Consider the following 25,649-nt stretch of genomic DNA (forward strand, 5'->3'; position numbering starts at 1 on the left):
CTGCGCTGCTATCAATCCGTCCAGCCTAGCCAATCAACGGCCAGGCTGGGAACTGAAGAGGATCATGTGGACGCGCGCGGGACTTTCGAGGGGCAGGTAAGTAAAACTGGGGTTCAGGGGGTGGGACGGTACCGTCGAATGTTTTTTTACCTTAATGCATTAAGGTGAAAAAACATTTACCTTTACAACCCCTTTAACCAAAGGGGAGTGTCACAGTGTTCTGCTTTGTAAGGTCCGTTATTGTATCCATGTTAGTTTTAACCACTTTTGCCCCGGGAGAATTTACCCCCTTCCTGACCAGAGCATTTTTTGCGTCGCTTTAACGGACAATTGCGCGGTCGTGCGACGTGGTTCCCAAACAAAATTGATGTCCCTTTTTCCCCACAAATAGAGCTTTCTTTTGGTGGTATTTGATCATCTCTGCGGTTTTTATTTTTTGCGCTATAAACAAAAGAAGAGCGACAATTTTGAAAAAAGCACAATTTTTTTTTACTTTTTGATTTAGTAAATATCACAATTAAAAAAAAAAAAAAAAAAAATCCTCAGTTTAGGCCGATACGTGTTCTACGCAATAAGCGTATATTGATTGGTGTGCGCAAAAGTTATAGGGGATAGATTTATTGCTTTTTTTTTTTTTTTTTTGTGACATTGCCACGGACATATCGGACACTTTTGACACATTTTTGGGACCATTCACATTTATACAGCGATTAGTGCTATAAAACTGCACTGATTACTGTGCAAATGTGACTGGCAGGGAAGGGGTTAACACTAGATGGCGATCAAGGGGTTAAATATGTTACCTAGGGAGTGATTCTAACTGTAGGGGGAGGAGACTTACAAGGGGAGGAGACCGATCTGTGTTCCTCTTTACTGGGAACACACATCGGTCTCCTCACCTCTGACAGGACATGGATCCGTGTGTTTACACACGCAGATCCACGGTCCTGACGTGATTGCGGGTGCCCGGCGGACATCGCAGACGCCGGGCACGCACACCGGGTCCCGAGCGACGCCGTGGGCGCACGCGCCCCCTAGATGGCCGGGAAGCCCAGGATATCAGGTGACGTCCACCTAGGATGGGAGATCCCATCTGTGGACGTTATTTTGACTATGGGCGGGATGTGAAGTGGTCAAACTGCTGTACGGGTTTTGTGAATTGTTAATGACTTTTCCTTATTTAAAAATGTGCCATTAAAGCAGTGGACTCCATATTGTTTTTGTGTGAACGTGCCTAAGTTGTCATGGTGTGAATTTTATTTATGGTCTCCAAACTGCGGCCTGTGGACTATTCCTCCCACTGACACCAACGGGGCATAATTCCTGCTAATTACATCAGCAATGGGGCACTTTTTCTCCCATTGATGCCAATAATGGGGCAATATTCTAACCATTGATACTAATGATGGGTCACTATTCCTCCCACCAATGATGGGGCATTATTCCCCCCCCCCTCCCACTGATGCCAATGATGGGGCACTATTCCTTCCACTGATGCCAATGATGGGACACTATTCCTTCCACTGATGCCAATGATGGGGCACTTTTCCTTCCACTGACACCAATGATGAGACACTATTATTCCCACTGATACCAATGATGGGGTGCTATTCTTTCCACTGATACCAATGATGGACCCTATTCATCTTACTGATGCCAATGATGGGCAATATTCCTCCCACAGACACCAAAGATGCATGGTATACTCCCACTCATGCCAGGTCAATTTCTACTCCCAATAGCCACAGTCTGGGTCCCCTAAAGTAAACTGGCCCTTTTATTTAGAAAGTTTGGAGACCCCTGCTCTTAAAGGAAGACTTAAGCCTCGTACACACGGTTCGATTGTTGGCTAACCGAGCGTCTGATTTTTGTAAAAAGGGCGTGTGCCAGGATCTTGTCTTGCATACTATCGTTACACAATTGTTGTGCCACAAACACGACCGTAGTGGCGTACTACAAGGAATTTCAGTTCTTGAGCGCCACCCGTTGGGACCCTTCTGCTAATTTCATGTTTGGTGAGCATTGATAATTTCCGAGCATTCGTGTTTCGTACTTTTGACTTTTGCGTGACGGATTTGTGTACTGACCATACAAAAATAGGACGTCAAACCGTTGTCCACCGAACATTTACTAGCCTGTCATCCAACATTTGTTGGCCGAAAATTGGACAATTGGAAAAAGGAGCGTACCTACGTTAAGACAGACAATCCCCTGCCAACAATCGAACCATTTGTACGAGGCTTTACTCTTGTGAAATTTTATTGACTTACCGTATTTATCGGCGTATACCGCGCACTTTTTTGCCCTGAAAATCGTGGGTGCGCGGTATACGCCGATACCCGCTTTCCCGCGCCGAGTTTGAATACTGCGCCGACATATACCGAGCGCAGTACCCTCGTGTATTGTCGGGCAGTCTCGGCTCCTTCCGCGCTGACGTCCTGGACGTACAGGACGTCAGCGCGAGAGTAGCCGAGCATTGCCGACAATACACGAGTGTACTGCCCTCTGTATATGTCGGCGCAGTATTCAAACTGGGCGCGGGGAGAACGCCGCTGAAGGACGCCAGACCCGACGAAGAGGACACCCGAAGCCGCAGACGGACGCCGGACCCGACGAGGCCGCTGATGGACGCCGCGCAAGACACCAAAACTGTGTACAAAAAACTTTTTCCACAGGATTCGGGGCAACATTAGGGGTGCGCGCTATACGCGGGAGCGCGCTATACCCCGATAAATACGGTATGTAAGTTAAAAAAAAATGATTAGTGAAGAGTAAAGGAGTGTTATACAGCAGAGCACTTTGATTTCTGTTAAAGCCTTGATGAAGGGCGTTTGTTTGTTTCTCCAAACAGGTTGGCTGCCTTTTGTTTTTACCTTTTGCCTACTACAGAATCAATAAAATACTTCTGGATTCTATAGTAGGTAGTCTATATTTAGACTTTCTCAGTTTGGGTAACCCCTGTCCCCGTCAGGGGGGCCCTGCTTTATGGAACCCTGCCAAACCCAAAGCCTTTGCACTCAATCACGGACCCCTTTTTGTCTCCTAAGCTAGGGTTCCATATCCAGCCCCTAACTACCATTTGTCTTTATTTTTTTATGGCCTTTAAAACGGATCCACCTTCTTAATTTATACTGATGACCACTGTCACTGAGACAGTAAATGATAGAAAATCCAAAAAGTTGAAGTTGTCACCAGAACAAGAGGTGTTCCAATGGGGACCCCTCTTTTGGTGACAGTGAAGGGTAGGTTCACACTTTTGCATACCAGGAACACGTGCCAAATCGCTTGCTTTGCGGACATGCACAAAAATGCGCTGCCCTTTAGCAGACATGTGACGGAACCAGTAATTGTTCATGGCACCCCAAGCATGTGTGCATTTTCATGAGTGCCCAAACTCATGGTTACATATATAGTCACACAGTCTGGTTAAAAAAAAAAAAACACGTCCATCTACAGGAACATTGGACATGGTGTTATTGAGGAGGAAAAGGGTCAGGAGCTTCTTTTCTGCATTTTTTTTTTTGTACGTAGGGTAGCCCATTAAAATGAACGGGACGCCCGGGCACGCAAGGGGTTGCACCTGTAGAGGGGAACTTTCCCTGACCTTGAAGAGATCTTCATTTGACGGGTTCCTTCCTAGTCCTTTTCTACTCTCTTCAACCTATAGAAGATATAATTTGGTCATACATGACCAATCAAGATGGTCCAAAGCTGCTGAACCCGGAAAAAGACTTGGCAATCATGCCGGCAAGGGAATATTTGTAGACTTTGGCCTAGATTCACGTAGAGCGGCGTATCTTTTGGCCGGCGTAGCGCATCCCATTTGCACTACGCTGACGTAACATAGTGAGGCAAGGCCAGTATTCACAAAGCACTTGCTCCGTAAGTTACGTCGGCGTAGCGCAAATGGGCCGGCGTAACCCCCGCCTAATTCAAAGTAGGCATGTAGTGGGCGGGCTACATTTAAATTAACCGTGACCCCATGTAAATGAGGGGCGTTCATACGGCGCATGCGCGCGCATGCTCAGAATCACGTCGCAAATACTCCCTACGAAACAACGTCGGCTCAATGCTTTCAACGTGAACGTAACCTACGCCCAGCCCCATTCACGTACAGCTTACGCAAACGACGTAAAATACGACGGCTGTTCTGACGTCCTTACCTTGCATTGGCTGCGCCACCTAGAGAGGTGTTTAATCTTTACGCCGGCGTATGTCTTACGTAAACGGCGTTGCTTACTGCGACGGGCGTACGTACATTCGTGAATCTGCGTATCTTGCTCATTTACATATTTGACGCGTAAATCAACGTAAACCCCCCTAGCGGCCAGCGTAAATATGCACCCAAGATACGACGGCGTAGGAGACTTACATCGGTCGTATCTTGGCAACAGTGAGGCGTATCTCAGTTTAAGAATGCGCGCAAAGATACAACGGCGCACATTCGGACTTACGACGGCGTATCTACTAATACGCCGTCGTAAGTCTCTCTGAATCTGGCCCTATATTTCCACTTTAGGTTCTAGATTGGACCATAGAGGTGAGTGAAGAGTGATTTCACACACTGTTCTCCCTTCACTCCACCATGTGGAGTCGCCATATAAATGACACTCTATAAGTGGACCTTTCATTTTACTACAAAGTCCACTTCAATGTCCATGCCACCGTCGCCTGTATAAATCACTAGCAGTAGGTTTAAAACTTACCTGTACATAAAAGTTTGATACATACTTATCTATATACTTATCTTAACCCTGCCTTTCATCCATAGTGCCAAGGTCAGGGTGGCATCACAATCCTTCCAGCAAGATCCTGGAGAATACTGAGCAGCTCAATTCCAATGAAACAATGCTTTTGCAATGGGCTGGAAGATCATCTCGAGAATTTCCTCATGTCTCGTCCTAGGAAGGTAGCGGTGCCATGCCCAGATAAATATATTTCTTTAAAGGTTTGGACCTACTTGTCTGCTAGAGATTTATACAAGGGGAGGGGCCCGGACAGAATAAACAGAACTTGCATTTTACTGTAAGGTCTGCTTAAGGATTTCAATATCCCACTGTTGGCAGTCATTAGGGTTAATTTAGTAAAGGCAAATAGGCTGGTCACTGTTATACTTTGCAAGGGAATTTGCGCATAGCTTCGCGAACGTGATGGAAATTCACTTTGCAAAGAATACCCGAGCACAAGTGGGGGGAAAAAAAATAATTTTTGCTTGGATTTTGCGCATGATTGGATGATGGACGTCAGCACAACTTTACCACATTTACTAAGCTAAGAGGAAATTCCCATGCAGTCTATTTGCTTTTAGTAAATCAACCACAATTTTTCACAATTCTGGATCACTTCCCACTTACAAAGTGTTTATTTGCAGGTCACCTAATTTGGTTTTTATAAACGCTTTTTATAAACGTAAAATGGCTGAAGTGAGTATACCTATCTGAGTCTGAATTTAAAGTAGAATTCCAGGTTTACTTTCACTTTAAATAGTTCAGGCCAAGCTGGCCCAAAGACGCTAATACCATTATATAGCAACATGGCCGCTGTGTGTGCTGTAATAGGCTGTTTACATTTTCAGTTGGGAAGCGTGTGAGACATTTTTACCATCCCTCAACTGCTCCACCTTAAGCTGCAAAGGCAGTCTGCCAAACCCGACACATACTGGTAAATAGGGCTGTGCCACAACCATATACATAAAAAAAGGGGAGTGGGACTTTAAATGAGGTGCAGAGTATGCCGTTGACATATAATAAACACATTCAATATACCCTACCATGTCCCCATTGAAGAGAAAGAAAGACAGTCTAAAAGGATCTCCATTGGGTGGTAGGAGATGACAGTCTAGCAATCCCTCCTTGAGATTCCTAGACTGTCATCTCCTACCACCCAATGGAGATCCTTTTGGTCCCACGTCCAATCGCTGTCCAAAGCTTGCCGCCTCAACTGCTGCAACCTCTCCAAGATACGCCCATTCCTGTCACCACAAAGCTTCTAATTCACTCCCTGGCAGTGTTGCCAACCAGGCAGTTCGTAAAAACTGGCACTTTTTTTCCCCCGTTCGTAAATGTCCGTAGTTGCGGGAATGTGCCAGTAAAAATAGCCGAGATCGATTTGGCTTGGAACTGCGCATGGAGATTGGAGGCAGGGGGTGATGGTGGCTGCGGTGGCACCGCAGAGGGGGATGGAGGCAGGGTGCAATGGAGGCGGGAGGAGACTGGAGGCAGGGGGTGATGGTGGCACCGCAGAGGGGGGTGGAGGCAGGGGGTGATGTGACTAAATAATTTGCCCTTATTATATCGAAAAATAAAAAAATATGTTTTTTTACCTTAACCTCCCTGGCGGTATGATTCTGTCTGGAATTACGTACCAAAAGCGGTACAATTATTTTGCAAGGAAATTGGCGTTTTATACTGTAGGCCTGTAATTTTTAGAAATAACTCATTTAAATCTGACCAAGCAAGAGTCTTGTAGGCATCCCGGGTATGATTTTTTTTTTTAAAACAAAATTATAAATTATAATATAATAGATAATTATAAATAATTATAACAAATAATAATATAATTATAATAAAAATTATTCAATAATGTAATCAACTCAAAATCACTGAAATTTGCAGTTGCAGAATTGTCGCTGTCATTATTTTTTTTTTTTATGACGAATTTCTCCGCAAATCGCTATCGCACATTTCTGCAAGTGATTATAATTTATTTTCGCTGTTTTCTAGCTGATCTAAAACCATTTTTGACATAAAGGGACACTTTTGGACAATCTACAGTTTTTAGGCAGAAATGACATTTTTTATTATATAAAAGTACATGCAGGGCACTGGGCAGACCACTAGGGACAAGGGGGGTGTGTATTTTTTACATACAGTACTGTAATCTATAAGATTACAGTATACTGTATGTAAAGTGTTTGTTTACTTTTTTGAATTTGGCGCCGTTCTCCGTCCCCGTGCGTCGTAACGTCGCAGGGAACGGAGATCGGCGTCACACGGGGACTGTGAATCGAGCGAGGAGGACCCGCTCGCTCACACAGCGGGTGGCATCGCTGGATCCAGGGACAAGGTAAGTAAACCAAGCCTGTGGATCCAGCGAAAGGTAAGCCCGTCCAGCCCGAGCGTGACTCGGGTTTACCGATCCTAACATGAAAAACCAACCCCGAGTCACGCTCGGGTTTACCGTCAGGGGGGTTAATATCTACCTTAAATCACATTGCTATTTTCCTAGTGTACTTGTTTGAAACCTAAATACTGAAATTTGCACCTAAAAATTTAATTTAGTAACTTTTGTGAAATGCCAGTAAAAACGTGGCTGCGCTAGTAAATTGCGGATATCGTGCCAGTAGATTTCAATCTGGTAGGTTGGCAACACTGCTCCCTGGTCATCTCTCGCCTTGACTACTGCAACTTCCTCCTCATTGGCTTACCTCTAAATAGGCTACCCCCCTCCAGTCCATCATGAATGCTGCTGCCAGGCTCATCAACCTTACAAACAGTTCGCCATCTGCTAGACCTCTCTGCCAATCCATCCATTTTACTGCCACTCAATCAAAAAATGTAATTCAAGATGCTAACAATAACTTACAAAGCCACCCACAACCCTGCCCTCAGCTACATCACTAACCTGGTCTCAAAATGCCAACCAAATCGTCCTCTTCGCTCCTCCCAAGATGTCCTGCTCTCTAGCTCCATGGTCCATTCATCCCATGCTCGCCTTCAAGACTTCTTCCGAGCCTCTCCCATGTACTGGAATGCTCTACCCCAATCTGTCCGACATCTCCTACTTTGTCTACTTTCAGACGATCCCTAAAAACTCATCTCTTAATCTGGCTACCCACCCAACAACTTGTACATTTATTTTCTCCATCAGCACTTCCCCTATAGTTATTACCTCTTGTATCTCTTGACCCTCCCTCTTAGATTGTAAGCTCTAATGAGCGGGGATCTCTGATTCCTACTGTATTAAAGTGTATTGTATTTGTACTGTCTACCCTCAAGTTGTAAAGTGCTGTGTAAGAAACATGCTTGCAATCCAAAGCACTTGTATATCAAAGCATTTTTTTTACAGGGTATAAAAGAGAAGAGAGGCACCTCTAAGTGTAGCAATAAGTTGCTAAATGTTGCACCTTCATTAAATGTAACCATATTGCTACACTTAGAGGCTCCTCTCTTCTCTCTTGTGACATGACGCTACTCTTATATCAAGACATCGCTTGTATATAAAGGAAAAACATTTTTAAAACCTTTTGCTCATCTTGCAAAACGCTCTCAAACCAAGGTTTTACTGTATTTGTTTTTATAATACGGTAATCATGAATTATCGTATTCTAATTTGCCGATGAGGCTATTAATATAATAACATTAATTTGCTCTCAATATTACCATTCTTTACAAAATACAGTGTTATAACTGTATTTGTGTATACATATGGTATATCAAATGTGTTTATTATAGGACAACGGCATGCTCTGCATCTCATTTAAAATCCCACTCCCCCATTCATTTTATGTAATTTTTTTAGGGATGGAGATACAATGGCCTCATTTAATGGCCCAAATCTTACGCCACAACTGCATGTAATGTCATGGTTGTGTTGACGTGGTGTGGGCTTAACTATTGGATTTTACATCCCCCCCCAACCTCATATGTCAACAAGCCCTTAGGTGTTAATGCAGACGGGGTGCCCACCTTTCCACTTCGGCAATTAGAGGAAGCCTTGTATTTTTATCAATGAATGCAAAGCCTCCCCTGATTGGCCAAGGTGGAAATCATGACGTCATCTGCCCACCTTTCCACTACGGCCAATTAGAGGAAGCCTTGTATTTTTATCAATGAATACAAGGCTTCCCCTGATTGGCCAAGGTGGAAATCGTGACTTCATCTGCCCACCTTTCCACTACGGCCAATCAGAGGAAGCCTTGTAATTTTATCAATGAATGCAAGGCTTCCCCTGATTGGCCAAGGTGGAAATTGTGATGTCATCAGCCCACTTTTCCACTTCGGCAATTAGAGGAAGCCTTGTATTTTTATCAATGAATACAAGGCTTCCCCTGATTGGCCAAGGTGGAAATCATGACGTCACCTGCCCACCTTTCCACTACGTCCAATTAGAGGAAGCCTTGTAATTTTATAATGGAATGCAAGGCTTCCCCTGATTGGCCAAGGTGGAAATTGTGATGTCATCAGCCCACCTTTCCACTTCGGCTAACTAGAGGAAGCCTTGTATTTTTATCAATGAATACAAGGCTTCCCCTGATTGGCCAAGGTGGAAATCGTGATGTCATCAGCCCACCTTTCCACTTCGGCTAACTAGAGGAAGCCTTGTAATTTTATCAATGAATACAAAGCTTCCTCTGATCGGCCAAGGTGGAAATCATGACGTCATCTGCCCACCTTTCCACTATGGTCAATTAGAGGAAGCCTTGTAATTTTATCATGGAATGCAAGGCTTTCCCTGATTGGCCAAGGTGGAAATCGTGATGTCATCAGTCCACCTTTTTACTTCGGCCAATTAGATGAAGCCTTGTATCGTTATCATGAAATGCAAGGCTTCCCCTGATTGGCCTAGGTGGAAATCGTGATGTCATCAGCCAACCTTTCCACTTCGGCCAATTAGATGAAGCCTTGTATTTTTTATCAAAACAAAACAAGGCTTCTTCTGATTGGCCGAAGTGGAAAGGTGAGCAGATGAAGTCACATTTTCCACCTTGACCTAACTGGTGGAAAAGCCCTCAGCCGGACTCTCTTTACTTCCAGAACACCGCGCCGCTTTCGGTATGTAGCTAATGCTGACGGGAAGAGTCTGCTTCATTCTGTAATGGAAATAGTTCATTTGGGCCAGCTTGGCCCGAACGAACCATTTAAAGTGAAATTAAACCTGGAATTCTACTTTAATCGTTACCCAGAAAAGTAACGACTCTTTATTGTGAAGTGAAAACCTTATCCTTCAGTGCCGATTATCTTTTCATAGATTTTAGATGACTGAACAAAAAACACATTATCAAAACTCGGCTTGTAGAATAGTTTCATATTTTTTTTTTTTATACAGACAAAGTTTTTGCCTATTGAAATTTTGAAATTTCGATACAGACTTGTTAATGCTATACAGGGTGTTGTCTTTCATATATATATATATTTTTTTATAACAGGCAGGTAAAATTTTAACATTATGTAGCAGTTTGAACAAAATCAGCCATTCAATACAGTATATGCTTCAGGGAGGCTTCCCAATATGAGTTTTTAAGCCCTTCCCCGAATAATGTACAAGCAGTTCTCTTTATTTAAAAAAAAAAAAGGAAAAAATAAAGACAGCATGGACATATTGCACTGCTCCCCAACCCCACCTACCTCCCCACCCAATAAAATAATAAGCAAAGCACGCTTACATTTGGCAGATTTATACAGCAGTAGTGGCTTTTTTCATACCTTTTTTTTTTCGTTTGTTTTTTTATATTTTTTGGCTTTTAAATATATAATTCTTTGTATCATTTGTTCTATCAATATATCTACAATATTGAATGAAAAGAAGCCTGCAAATGAACAGTAATTACACATTTTATAAGTTCAAATTAAACACCACTTTCTTTTTTTTTTTTTTTTTTATATCTTTTTTTTTTTTTTATTACACTCATATGCTGAAAGAAACAAAGTTGCATCTTTTTACTTTGTTTTTGCTTTTTCTCTTTTTTTTTTCTTTTTTTTTTCTTACTGTCATATTTTTTTTAGCTGATCATTTGCTGCAATCTTTCAACATAAAGGAATGGCTTTAACCATCTAGAGCTGGTAGTTCTGAGTGTCACCATAGGCATTACACAGATGTTCAAATAAAATAAAATTAATAAATAAATAAATACAAATTTAAAAAAAAAGGACCCTGTCATGATTTTTTTTTTTTTTTTTAATCCACCACAATTTTTTTTTTATTAACTTACTCTAGATAAGTTTGCTCTTACAAGGCTACAGAAACAGAATTTTTTATTCACCTTGCATTGGTTTGCAACTGTGAATTGAATTCCAATTTTTTTGTGAAATGCCTACAGAGCAGAGGAAGAAAAAAAACAGAAAGTTGGCATTTAAGATTCATTACGCAGGATTTCGCATGGCTTATATTTAATGCAAACTTGATATTTAAGTAATTTTATAGGCATCATCCCTTCAAATAAAAAAAATAAAAATGTAAACAAAAAAGAAAAGGGATTTGGAGGCTTCCACTTTGCTTGTAACTAGAAAAAGTCCACTTTAATCTCAAACCACTTAAGTAAATTTAGTCCACCATTCATGACTCTCTTCATCTTAAAATTCGGGTTGAGTGTTGGGCAGGAAGGTTTTCAAGGATAGTCTTCCACATGTGTGGCAATCCATAATCCGCCAGCTCCAGCATCGCTTACGTACGTACGCATCCTCACTAGGTTTGATTTCGTTATTTAAATAGGTTAAAAATGTTCATGTTATTTTTTATTGTGTAAAAAACTGGCAAGTAAAGCATGGAAGTGGCAGTTATTGTGATTCCTTCATCTCTTACCAAATAACGATAGGCTACTCATGCAGAAATGTAGGATCATATAGGAACAGGACACGGTATTTAAGACAAATGGTGTGTTTATAATATGAAAAAAATAAAAATTAAATTGTAAAAACCATACACTGAATGGCATAGAATAGCTTTATGATTTTACATTATATTGGTGTGATTCTAATATTTAAAATAAAATAAAAATGTTATGGTAAAAATCATGCACTGTATGGCATAGAATAGTTTCATGATTTTACATTATTTTGGTGTGATTCTAATATATATAAAAAATAAATAAATACAATGTAAAAATCATGCACTGTATGGCATAGAATAGTTTTATGACTTTACATTATATTTCGTTTTTTTTTTTTTTTTCCCCCCTACGTGTTTGACTAAAGTTTTCTATTCCATGCTGTTTTTCGAAGGGTATGAGCAATAAATAAAGTGATGCTTTTAAAGGTAAGGTGTATTGTCCCTTTATTGTACATTTTATTATGGTTTTATAGATGAGAACATACATAATTTGGTCACCTAAAAAAAGCATTTTTTTTTTTATTTCGGAATTCAGTTTTTTTTTTTATTTTACACTTAAATATACTGCAACATATTTTTAGTGTACTTAAAAAAAAAAAATCTCAGTGGCAAGCCAATAAGAGGATCATTTTTTTTTTATATTTCCAGAAGGGTTTTTTAAGCTTGTATTCAAAAATGCAATAGTGATATTATCTAGGCAACTCAAAAATATGTTGCAGTATACTTGGTATTACCAATTTTTGAATATAAGCCCTTCTGAAAATAAATAAGACTATCCCCTCATTGGCTTGCCACTGACAAGCTGAATGACCTCTAAAATACACAACGGTCTTAATGATGTATCTCTTCTTTTCGATTAGGCCCACCAATTACAGTTTGTAGTGTTTTAATTTTATTTTCTAATAATTTTTTTTTAACAAGTTATAAAATAATTTATCTTTTAAAATTCCATCTTCCAAATGTAAGCTAAGCTGAATGCCCTCTGAAATACACAATGGTCTTAATGATATATCCAGGGCATTTCTCGCGTTTTCGATTAGGCCAACCAATTACAGTTTGTAGTGGTTTTTTCTAATTATTTTGGATGACAAGGAAAGGGCAATTTTTTTATTAGGAATTAGATTTTTTATTTACACCTACTAAGTATACTGCAACATATTTTTAGTGTTGCCTAGGTAATATCACTATTGCATTTTTGAATAAAAGCTTAAACGCCTTTTGGAAACATATAAAAGACTATCCTCCTGTTGGCCTGCCACTTATTTTTTTTTCTTTTTAACAATTTCTAAAATGCTTTATCTTTTAAAATTCCATTTTCAAATGTAAACTAAGCTGAATGCCTTCTGAAATACACAACAGTCTTAATGATGCATCTTTGGCATTTCTCATGTTTTAGATTGGGCAAACCAATTACAGTTTGTAGTGTTTTTTTTATTTATTTTTTTGATGACAATGAAAGGGCAATTTTTCATTAGGATTTAGTAGGTGTAAATAAAAATCTAATTCCTAATTAAATATTGTTCTTTCCTTTTACATAAAAAATACAAATAAAAAAAAAACTCTACAAACTGTAATTAGTTGGCCTAATTTAAACAATGGTGTATCCTTGGCATTTCTCTTAAGACCGTTGTGTAGTTCAGAGGGTGTTCAACTAAGTTTACATTTGTAACATGGAATTTTAAAAGATCGAGCATTTTAGAAATTGTTAAAAAAAAAAAAGTCAGTGGCAAGTGAATGAGAGGCTAGTCTTTTATATATTTCTAGAAGGGCTTTTATTCAAAAATGCAATAGTAATATTATCTAGGCAACACTAAAAATATGTTGCAGTATACTTAGTAGGTGTAAATAAAAAAAATCTATGTATACTGATACATATTTTTAGGGTTGCCTAGATAATATCACTATTTTTTAACAATTTCTAAAATGCTTTATCTTTTAAAAATACATTTTTCAAATGTAAGCTAAGCTGAATGCCCTCTGAAATACACAATGGTCTTAATGATGTAGCCTCGGTATTTCTCTTGTTTTAGATTAGGCCAACCAATTACAGTTTGTAGTGTTTGTTTTTTTTCTAATTATTTTGGATGGCAAGGAAAGGGCAATTTTTGATTAGGAATTAGTAAGTGTAAATAATAATAATAAAAAAAATCTAATTCCTAATCAAAAATTGCCCTTACCTTGTCATCCAAAATAATTAGAAAAAAAACACTACAAACTGTAAAAGATAAAGCATTTTAGAAATAAAATAAAAAAATGTCAGTGGCAATCCAACAGCAAGATAGCCCTTCTGGAAATATAGGTATAAAATACTTTTAAGCTTGTATTCAAAAATATAATAGTGATATTATCTAGGCAACACGAAAAATATGTTGTGGTATATTTAGTAGGTGTAAAAAAAAAATCTAAGTATACTGCAACATATTTTTAGTGTTGCCAAGATAATATCACTATTGCATTATTAAAAAAAAGGCTTAAAAGCCCTTCTGGAAATATATAAAAGACTGTCCTGCTGTTGGCCTGCCATTGACATTTTTTTTTTCCTTTAGCAATTTCTAAAATGCTTTATATTTTAAAATTCTATTTCCAAATGTACGATCCTAATGATGTATTCTTGGCATTTCTCTTGTTTTAGACTAGGCCAACAAATTAGTTCGTAGTGTTTTTTGTCCCTAATTATTTTTTACGACACGGTAAAAGGTAATTTTTGATTAGGAATTCAATTTTTTTTCTTTCATTTACACCTACTAATTCCTAATCAAAAATTGCCCTTTCCTCGTCATCCAAAATAATTAGAAAAAATAAAACACTACAAACTGTAATTGGTTGGCCTAATCTAAAACAAGAGAAATGTCAAGGCTACATCATTAAGCCCATTGTGTATTTCAGAGGGCATTCAGCTTAGCTTACATTTGGAAAATGGAATTTGAAAAGATAAAGCATTTTAGAAATTGTTTTAAAAAAAAAAAAGGTTAGTGGCAAGCCAACAGGAGGATAGTCTTTTATATATTTCCAGAAGGGCTTTTAAGCTTTTATTCAAAAATGCAATAGTGATATTATCAAGGCAATAATAAAAATATGTTGCAGTTTACTTAGATTTTTTTTATTTTTATTTACACCTACTAAGTATACTGCAACATATTTTTAGTGTTTCCTAGATAATATCACTATTGCATTTTTGAATAAAAGCTTAAAAGACGATTTTCCTGTTGGCTTGCCACTAACCCCCTTTTTTTTTTTTTAACAATTTCTAAAATGATTAATCTTTTAAAATTCCATTTTCTAAATTTAAGCCAAGCTGAATGCCCTCTGAAATAAACAACGGTCTTAATGATGTATTTTTGGCATTTCTCTTGTTTTCAATTAGGCCAACCAATTACAGTTTGTAGGTTTTTTTTTTAATTATTATTTTGGTTGACAAGGAAAGGGATATTTTTGATTAGGAATTTGTAATGTTTTTTATAATTTTTTTTATTTACACCTACTAATTACTAATCAAAAATGTCCCTTTCCTTGTCACCCAAAATAATTAGAAAAAAAAAACTACAAACTGTAATTGGTTGGCCTAATTGAAAACAAGAGAAATGCCAAAAATACATCATTAAGACCGTTGTGTATTTCAGAGGGCATGCAACTTAGTTTACAATTGTAACATGGAATTTTAAAAAGATAAAGCATTTTAGAAATTGTCATGTATGTATTTCCAGAAGGGCTTTTAAGCTTTTATTAAAAAATGTAATAGTGATATTATCTAGGCAACACTAAAAATATGTTGACCGTTAAGACCTTGGCATTTCTCTTGTTTTAGATTAGGCCCACCAATTACAGTTTGTAGTATTTTATTTTTTATTTTTTTCTAACAATTTTTTTTAATCATTTCTAAAATGCCTTATCTTTTTTTAAAATTCATTTTTTTTAAATGTAAGCTAAGTTGAATCCCCTCTGAAATACACTGCAGTCTTAATGATGTAACCTTGTAATTTCTCTTGTTTTAGATTAGGCCAAACAATTACAGTTTGTTGTTTTTTTTATTTTTAATTTTTTTATTATTTAGATGACAAGAAAAGGACGATTTCCAAAAAAAAAGAAAAAGGCCCACAAGGTGCTAAAATCACTGCCATAAATGTTTTCCTTTTCTTTGCTGGATTTGAGATAGTGAACTGTTAATGTTACCTCGGGTTGCAAAATACAAACCAACGAGGAAAGATGCTTAATAACCTCCAATACTTTTCTTTAAAATGAATACATAAATATGAATATTCATACATTTTGGTCTTGGATAACCTTTTTGTGTGTGTTTTTTTTTTTTTAGTACATCTAAGCTGTTTCAGCTGCAGATATAGGCTCTGCTGACACATCAGCAAAAGCAAAGAGTTTCTATGGTCTTGCTTGTGGTTACTGGAGATGAGTACATTGTTCTGTTATAGGGAAGTCTCCACACTGTGCATAGGACTTTCTGGATTGGAAGAGGCAGCTGACTTGCTTGTGTCTGTGGTCAAGTAGATCCCGCTATCAATAGCGTTGTTGTTCTTGTTGGGAGACGGGGGCGGAATGGACCACAGCACCTTGCCTGGAGGCTCCTCGCAATCTTCCGCATCTGTGTCATCGATAAGGGGAATATTATGGATGTAGTCGTTGATCAAAAACTCAGGGGTTGCCATGAAATTGTGGATGGAGGGCTTGGAGTCAGGTTTCTCTAGGCCTTCGTAGAGGGAACTACGGAATGCTTTCACCACCCGGATCTAAAGAGTTTGGGTTACAAACGTTCCGAAAGGAAAAAAAAAACCCAATGATAGGATATGGGATGAAAAGACGAGGAGAAGCAAAATGGAGAAAAAGATTCGAAGGGAAATAGAAAAAAAATAAGTGTTAGATTAGTAGAGGAAAAGGAATGGTCTTTTTTCATTTCTTATTTCAGACCACATTAATGGAAGCGCACGTTGAGTTATTCATCAGAATTGTTTTTGAAAAATTTGAATATTTTCATTATGAAAAGCTACTTGTAGCGTAGCTCTGGGCCAGGCTTTGATTAATGTATATTCAGAAAACAAAAAGATGTTTGTTTGATGGACTTTACAGGTACCAAAGGAGACAATATTAAAGGGGTTGTAAAGGTACAATTTTTTCTTCTTAAATAGCTTCCTTTACCTAAGTGCAGTCCTCCTTCACTTACCTCATCCTTCAATTTTGCTTTTAAATGTCCTTATTGTCCTTCTGAGAAATCCGCACTTCCTGTTCTTCTGTCTGTAACTCCACACAGTAATGCGAGGCTTTCTCCCTGGTGTGGGATGTCGTGCTCGCCCCCTCCCTTGGACTACAGGAGAGTCAGAATGCTCTCTATGTTGCAGATAGAGAAATGAGCTGTGCGTTAGTGGGCGTCCTGACTCTCCTGTAGTCCAAGGGAGGGGGCAAGCACGACACTGCACACCAGGGAGAAAGCCTCGCATTACTGTGTGGAGTTACAGACAGAAGAACAGGAAGTGAGGATTTCTCAGAAGAAATAAGGACATTTAAAAGCAAAATCGAAGGATGAGGTAAGTGAAGGAGGACTGCACTAAGGTTAAAGGAAGCTATTTAGGAAAAAAACCGTTACAACCCCTTTAACCACTTACTGACCGCCCTATAGCAGTTTTACTGCACAGGATCACATGTGTATATATAATATATATATATATATATATATATATATATATATATATATATATATATATATGTGTGTGATCCTGCACTTCTGCCTGGAGGGGGTGCGCACGCTTTCTTCTCATCTGTATCTATACACTTAAGGACGGTCCTATAGAAGATATACTGCTACAGTATACAGTACAGATATACTGCTACAGGGCAGCCCTCCTGTGCAGAATCACGTATATATACATTAGAATGCACTCCCACCGGGCATGCACGCTTGCTTCTCAGCTGTATCTATACACTTAAGGACTGCCCTATAGCAGATATACTGCTACAGGGCAGCCCTTCTGCGCAGAATCATGTATATATACGTGCTCCTGCACTTCTGCCTGCAGGGGGCACGCACAATTGCTTCTCAGCTTTATCTATACACTTAAGGACCGCCCTATAGCAGATATACTACTACAGGGCAGCCTTCCTGCGCAGGATCACATATATATATATATATACATATATATATATATATATATATACAGTATATATATATATATATATATATATACGTGCTCCTGCACTTCTGCTGCAGGGGGTGCGCACGCTCACTTTTCAGCTATATATAAATATATATACTATTCAGCTATATCTATACACTTAAAGACGGCCCCCATAGCAGATATACTGCTATAGGGCAGCCGTTCTGCGCAGAATCACGTATATATACACAATATAATGAACTGCAGGGGGCGTGCACGCTTGCTTCTCAGCTGTATCTATACACTTAAGGACCGCCCTAAAACAGATATACTGCTACAGGGCAGCCCTCCTGCATATATACGTGATCCTGCACTTCCGCCTGCAGGGGCATGCATACTCACTTCTCAGTTATGCTATAGGGAAGTCCTTAAGTGTATAGATGAGAAGTGAGTGTACGTGCCCCCTGCAGGCGGAAGTGTAGGATCACATATATATACACGTGATCCTGCATAGGGGGGCTGCCCTGTAGCAGTATATCTTCTTTAGGGCAGTCCTTAAGTGTATAGATAGATATACTGCTACAGTATACAGTACAGATATACTGCTCCTGTGCAGAACACATAAATATATACGTGATTCTGCATTTCCACCTGCAGGGTGCACGTACGCTCACTTCTCAGCTGTATCTATACACTTAATGACGGTCCTATGGCAGATGTACTGCTATAATAGGGTTGCTACCTCATCCCTTTAAAACAAAACACCTATTAATTACACAGGCCCGTTTTAGCGGCGATTTACTGCTGTTTAAGCGGTGCTTTTGCGCCGCTTTTCGACCCAAAGAAGGGGTTGAAAATTCCCGTGTAGTGGCGCTTCTTAAGCGCTGCCCATTCATTGCAATGGGCAGGGGCATTTTGGGAGCACTGTATACAGCGCTTCCAAACCGTCCCAAAGATGCTGCTTGGAGGACTTTTCTAATGTCCCGCAAGCGCACCACCACCCATCGGAATGCCTCCCATTCATTGCAGTGAGTGCTGTTTTCAGGCGCTATTTCTAGCTCTAAAAAGCCTGAAAACTGCCTCAGTGTGAAAGGGGTCCGATACAGTGATCAGTGCTAAAACAAAAGCACTGTCACTGTATTAAGGCTGGACAGGGGTTAACATCTAGGGGCGACAAAGGGTTAACTGTGTGTTTTACGATACTGTGGTAGGTGCTTTTACTAGGGCAAGATATGCTTTGCAGGGACACAAATTCCTTCCCCCCTCCCTCCTGTTAGGCCGCTGTTTTGCCTAATGATCGGCGGGTGCCAGAGGACATCAGGTACCGTGCACCCGCTGATCGGCTTCCACTGTGTGTAAGTATACAAGTCATACAAGTCATTCATTCATTCACTGTGTGTAATCACACTGGAAGGGAGCCATGTGCGTCCCCTTACCCGGAAGTGTATTTTTATACGTGATCTGGCGTACAGGTGCCACACTGTAGCAGTAAAACTGTTATAGGGCGGACCTGAAGCAATTAATTAAAAAGTTATGTCCACTTTTGCATTATTTTCGGTACAGCCCTCATATTGTTGCCTCCTTGTAACCCGTAAAGTCTGCCAACGCAAAAAAAAAATCCACGCATGCTCAGAATCAAGTCGACGCATGCTCGGAAGCATTGAACTTGATTTTTCTCAGCACGTCGTTGTGTTTTACGTCACCGCGTTGGACACGGTCGGATTTTTGACCGATGATGTGTAGGCAAGACTGATGAAAGTCAGCTTCATCGGATATCCGACGAAAAAATCCATCGGATTAGATTCCATCAGATATCCGATCGTGTGTACAGGGCTTTACAGATAATATTATGATATTAAGGTATATTAAAAAAATACTCTTTACATAAATGATTTGATGTTGGTTATCTCAATAAATAAGCCCCATTATTGTGGTCTGAAACATTTAAAACATGGCGCGGCTTTTTATATTGTTTTATTTAAAACATTGTATCACTTTTGGCATCATTCTTGAATAAAATAGTTAAATGTGTTTTGCCATATATATGTATATATTAAATTAAAACATACATATATAGAATTGTAATAATGTTAAAAATAAAAAAATGAATGACATTTTACGAGAGACAAGACAGCTAGATAGACATCTAACAAGGAGAATAATGCTTTGCTAATAAATTGCTTAATAAAACATACATTCACTATGTGACAACGAACAAATGCACAAGCAATGAAAATGCAAATGTTGACAAAAAAAGGGAAGTCGAAAGAGTGCACAAAAGAAATTTTTTTTTTTTTGCTGTTTTCGAAATTTACTAAAATAAAATATTTTGTTATGGTGCTTACTTACATTTTGCTTCTTATATTGGTACATACTTTAATCTGTATATTAACACTAAGGAAAAGCAATTTATTAAATAATATTTAAATCATTTTTTATTTTGAAGTTCTCACCTAGTAATTTAGTAAGTTAGTAATTGTTAATATACAGAATAAAATATTCAACAATTACTAATACTAAGGAAAAGCATTTTATTAAATAATATTTAATCAATTTTATTTATTTATTTATTTATTTTTTTGAAGTTCCCATCTAGTAATTTAGTAAGTTAGTAATTGTTGAGTATTTTATTATGTATATTAATACTAAGGAAAAGCAATTTAATAAATAATATTTAATCATTTTATTTATATATATATATATATATATATATATATATATATATATATATATATATATATATATATATATATATATATATATATATATATACACATTTTGAAGTTCCCCCCTAGTAATTTAGTAAGTTAGTATTTGTTGAATATTTTATTCTGTATATTAATTCTAAGAAAAGCAATTTATTAAATAATATTTAATTAATAATTTTTTGTTTTTTGAAGTTCCCATCTAGTAATTTAGTATTTTCAGGGTAGGGCTCATATTGCAGGTATAAAATACTGTATTTCCTGCTTATTATATTTGTAGCCACCTTTGTGACTATTGTCAACACTCACTGGCCAATTTTGGGAAAGCCAATTGGCTGCCCCCCCCCCCCCCCAAGAAAGGGAATTACTATTGTTGTTAATGAGAATTTTTCCAATTTTTGGTTATAAATGAGAATTTTTCTAATAAAACAGTGTTAATGTTTTATAAAGATACAGTGAGTAAAATAAGTATTGAATACGCCACCATTTTTAAGTAAATATAATTATAAAGGTGCTACTGACATGATATTTTCACCACATCAGTAAGAACCCATGCAATCCATACAGGAGCCTGCGTCTTGAAGCTGTCATTACCAACAAAAGATTTTGTAGGAAGTGTTAAATAAATTTGTCATTCCATTTTATTACACAGAACTTAATTTTTGAACTTATTTGTATAGGTTTCTTTGTATGCCTGCCTTTACACGCACATGAACTTTAATGGGATCCCAGTCTTAGTCCGTAGGGTTCAATATTGAGTTGGTTCACCCTTTTTTTTCCTTTCCCTCTCTGATTTTTTTTTTCTTGTTTTGTTTTAACATTCTGCCAAAAAAATTGTGAATCAGTACTGCTTGGACCTTGAAGAAGGGGTAACACCCCAAAAGCTTGTCCTGAAAAATTGTATGTTAGTGCAAATAAAAAAAGTATCACGTACAGTACTTAATTTTCTCTAATTCATCCCAAAGGTATTCTATCTGGTTGAGGTCAGGACTCTGTGTAGGCCAGGCAAGTTCCTCCACCCCAAACTCTGTCATCCATGTCTTTATGGACCTTGCTTTGTGCACTGGTGTGCAGTCATGTTGGAACAGGAAGGAGCCATCCCCAAACTGTTCCCACAAAGTTGGGAGCATGAAATTGTCCAAAATGTTTCTATGCTGATGCCTTAAGACAGGGGTGTCCAAACTTTTTTGAAAGAGGGCCAGATTTGATGAAGTGAACGTGCGTGAGGGCCGACCATTTTGCCTGACATGAACTATTAAAATTCTGTGTCAGTGTGTTCGTCCAAGCACTAATACACTGCCCAAAAATAATTATCCTACCTTTGTGGCTGTGTGTGGTGAATATATATATATATATACATATATATATATATATATATATATATATATATATATATATATCTCCTCTTTGGCCCCCAACAAATCCCAGAAACAGGTGATTTGGTCCGACCACTTTTTCTTGTCAGCCAATCTTAACTATGAAATACCAAAAGGTAATCCCCCTGGCCCACCAATGGCGGTAACTGAACCTTATAGGAAGTTACATGACATCAAAACCCTGGCATTTACAGAAGCTTTTCATTCATGTGAAAATATCGATCCCGAGGATGTAGATCTGGGCTCCTTTGAAAAGAGTCTTTTTGCCCTCGAAGCCAAATTAGACGCGTGGGAACTTAAATTAAATACAATTTTGGACATTGTTGCTCCTTTAACAATGTCTAAAAATCGCCACAGGGCTGGCAAAAACCAACCCTGGTACTGTCCCTCCTTGTCTCCCATTAAAAGGAAATGTCGGGCACTAGAACGCCACTGGTATAAGACCAAAAACTCGGCTGACAAGAGGCAGTATAGAATTCAATGCCGAGCTTATACACAGGCTTTAAAACGGCAAAAAAGGTCCCATTATGGCGATCTTATTGATAATGCCGACAACAGTGCTTCGGCACTTTTTAAAATAGTTAAAACCTTATTCTCCCCTACGCAGAGCCAGGTGAATATACCTCATTTGCAAGCTCTGTGTGACAATCTACTTAATACTTTTGTTACTAAAGTAGCCGACATACGCTTAGGCATAGGACAACTAACTCCCTTGGAATATCCCCAACCCTTGACCAACCCCCTGTCACTCTCAGTGACTGACTCACAGAAATCAATCACTTTTGGGCCATGCCCCCCCAAGCCAAATTCTTCAGCGCCTCATTCCCTGTCGTCCTTTAGTAAGGTCAGCCGGGAACATCTTCTGAAATCTATGGCAAAAATTAAGGCCTCCTACTTCCATGGTGACATCTGTCCAGCCTGGCTCTTGAAGAAGAATGCAGAGCTGGTTGTGAACGACCTCCTGATACTTGTCAATCTTTCCCTAACTCATGGCGTGTTTCCGGCCCGCTGGAAACATGCTATTATTACACCAATTTAAAAAAAGCCCAACTTGGACCCTGGCTGTCTTTCTAACTACAGACCCATTTCTGCTATAGGTTTCCTGGCCAAACTGGTGGAATACGAATTTTTTCTCCAACTTCAATCGTACTCGGAGACAACAGGTCTGTTTCACGACTCGCAGTGCGGTTTCCGTCAAAGGCCGTGGGATTGAGCTCACGGTCCTTTCTACCAGAGAGAAGCTGCTCGGAGTCAGGGACGTGGGGGGAGCGGCTGCCTTGGTGCTCCTTGACCTCTCCGCGGCCTTTGACACTGTAGACCACGCTATGTTGATTGCCAGGCTTCGGGACGAGTTTCACATTACCGGCTCTGCTTCACACTGGCTTTCAGACTTTCTCACCCACAGGACCTTTCAGGTTAAAACCGGTCCTATCCTATCTGCCATCAGCACCCTGAGTTGTGGGGTGCCTCAGGGCTCGGCCCTGTCGCCATGGCTGTTTAATGTGTATCTTCGGCCGCTTGCGAGTCTGCTGGACACCCATGCAGTGTTTAATCGGTTGTATGCAGACGATGTCCAGTTGGTCGTCGACAGCCTATCCGACCCTGCTCCTGGTCAGCTTGCTTCCTGTCTATTAGACATCAAACAGTGGATGGATCACAATTCCCTTAGTCTAAATGCTAAAAAGACAGAAATTCTCATCTCTGGACGTATTGATCCAGCTGTCTTTCTGGGAAAATGGCCCACGAGCCTTGGGCCGTGTCCTGTTCCAGTGAATCAAGTCCGCGTCCTGGGGACAATTTTTGACTGTAATCTGAATTGGATACCCCAAGTCAATCAATGTATTCGCAACGCACTGTATTACATCAGGTGTCTGAGAAGGGTCAAGAATCTGTTTTCTCAGTACCACCGGAAAGTCTTGGTTTAATCTCTCGTCAACTCCCGGATTGACTTTAACAACATTGTGTATTTGGGTATGCCTCTAAAGTGGCTGAGGAAAATCCAGCTCGTCCAGAACCAGGCCGCTAGACTAATCTCCGGCCTAAATAGGCGGGAGCATATTACCCCTACCCTGCGATCACTGCACTGGCTCACTGTGGTAGATCGCGTTGAGTTTAAGGCTCTTTGTCTCGCCTATCGCGCTTATCATGGGACGGGCCCGCAATATCTGAATTCCTTGATAATGCGATATGCTCCTGCACGAGCACTCAGATCACTAACAGCTGGTCTTGTCACTTGCCCATCTGCCCGTTTGCTTACCTTTGGGGGCAGACGCTTTTCTGTGAGGGCAGCGGCTCTATGGAATAGTCTCCTTGTTTCCATTCGGTCTCTCCCCTCTATTATGTCCTTTTGATAAAAGGCTAAAAACTTGTTTTTTTCAGGAAAAGCAGGCAGAGTCATGTTAGTTCTCCCTATTGTTCCCTGGTGATCTGTTTTTTAGTTTTTTTTGCTCTCATTTTTTCTTTTCTTTCTATTTCTTTCCCTCCCTGACTTGATTTATTCATTTACAGTTATGTTTTCTGCGCTTAGACACTGCCCTGACGGGTCAGTATTTGGCGCATTATAAATCTATTAAATCAATCAATCAATCAATCAGGGTAAGGATGAGGTTAGGTTGTAAAAAAATATATATTTTCTCTTCTTCTGTGGCCCCCAAGCTCCACTCAGGGCAAGAATGAGCTATTATTATTTTTTTATTACTAGATTAGAGAATATATATATATATATATATATATAACAAGCTCATCCTTACCCCGTGTGGAGCTTGGGGGGGCCACATAAATGATAAAAGCAAATTGCAAGTGGGGGCCATATAAAACCAGGCCGCGGGCTGCAAATGGCCCGCGGGCCAGACTTTGGACATGCCTGCCTTAAGAGTTCCCTTCACTGGAAAGAAGGGACCAAGACCAACCCCTGAAAATCAACCCCACACCATAATCCCCCCTCCACCATATGATTTGGACCAGTGCACAAAGCAAGGTGCAAAGCAGTGCACATGGATGAGCGAGTTTGGAGCGGAGAAACTTCACTGGCCTAACCTCAATCTGATAGAACACCTTTGGGATGAGACTGAGAGCCAGGTCTTCTGATCCAACATCAGTACCTGACCTCACAAATGCGCTTCAGGAAAAATGGTCAAACATTCCCATAGACACAATTTTAAACCTTGTCGATAGACTTCCCAGAGGAGTTGAAGCTGTTATAGCTGCAAAGGGCGGGGCCAACTCAATATTGAACCCTACAGACTAAGACTGGGATGCCATTAAAGTTTGTGTCCGTGTAAAGGCAGGTGTCCCAATACTTTTGGTAATAATAGTGTATATGTACCTAAAAAAAAGTTACGTGTTCATTACTTATTTTACCCGCTGTAAATTCTGTTTATTACTGAATACTGGAAAAATACACTGATACCCACCTGGACCATCAAATCTCAAAAATACTTTAATTTCTACCCATTTCACCTGTTTATATCTTTTATCTTTAACTAATAAACATGACATTTTTTGTTCACATAAAATGATTTCCTTCCCATAAATATGATTATATTTACATAAACACATGCTTTAATTTAAAAAATGTTTTAAAGGTTGTTAACATATAACTTTAATTTTACATATACAAAATTTGAGTATGCATTATATGTTTTAATTTTTATTTATTTTTTCCAAAGTAAAAAAAAAATCACAACAAATTTTTGATTAATGTGTTTATTTTTAATTATGTCCTGCCAACTTTGGACGCTGCAGTTGTTTTTACCAAATTGTGTGAGGGATGTGGAGAAATCACAACTACTATGCCAAAAGTTAAACTTACAGCAGTGCTGATAACTTACAAACAGCAGGAATTGGTATTGCTATATTCCAACAAAACATGCTAATAAAGAGGAAAACAAAAACAAAAAAAATTAAATGTTTGAATCAAGAGC

At 39.1% G+C, this 25,649-nt stretch overlaps 1 protein-coding gene across 7 annotated transcripts in view; it reads right to left on the reverse strand.

The window, feature by feature from the left end:
• Positions 1-10,672: 10,672 nt before the first annotated feature.
• The window catches only part of ATP2B3 (ATPase plasma membrane Ca2+ transporting 3), a 436,284-nt gene continuing 421,307 nt past the window's right edge, over positions 10,673-25,649 (reverse strand). For all 7 annotated transcript variants that reach the window (XM_040322885.1, XM_040322884.1, XM_040322888.1 and 4 more), the window contains one exon: positions 10,673-16,286. In XM_040322885.1, coding sequence (XP_040178819.1) covers positions 16,261-16,286 — 26 coding nt within the window. In that variant the 3' untranslated portion in view covers positions 10,673-16,260. The remainder of the gene's footprint in view (positions 16,287-25,649) is intronic.

This window comes from Rana temporaria, chromosome 9 (genome assembly GCF_905171775.1).
Source record: "Rana temporaria chromosome 9, aRanTem1.1, whole genome shotgun sequence".
Lineage (NCBI taxonomy): Eukaryota > Metazoa > Chordata > Amphibia > Anura > Ranidae > Rana > Rana temporaria.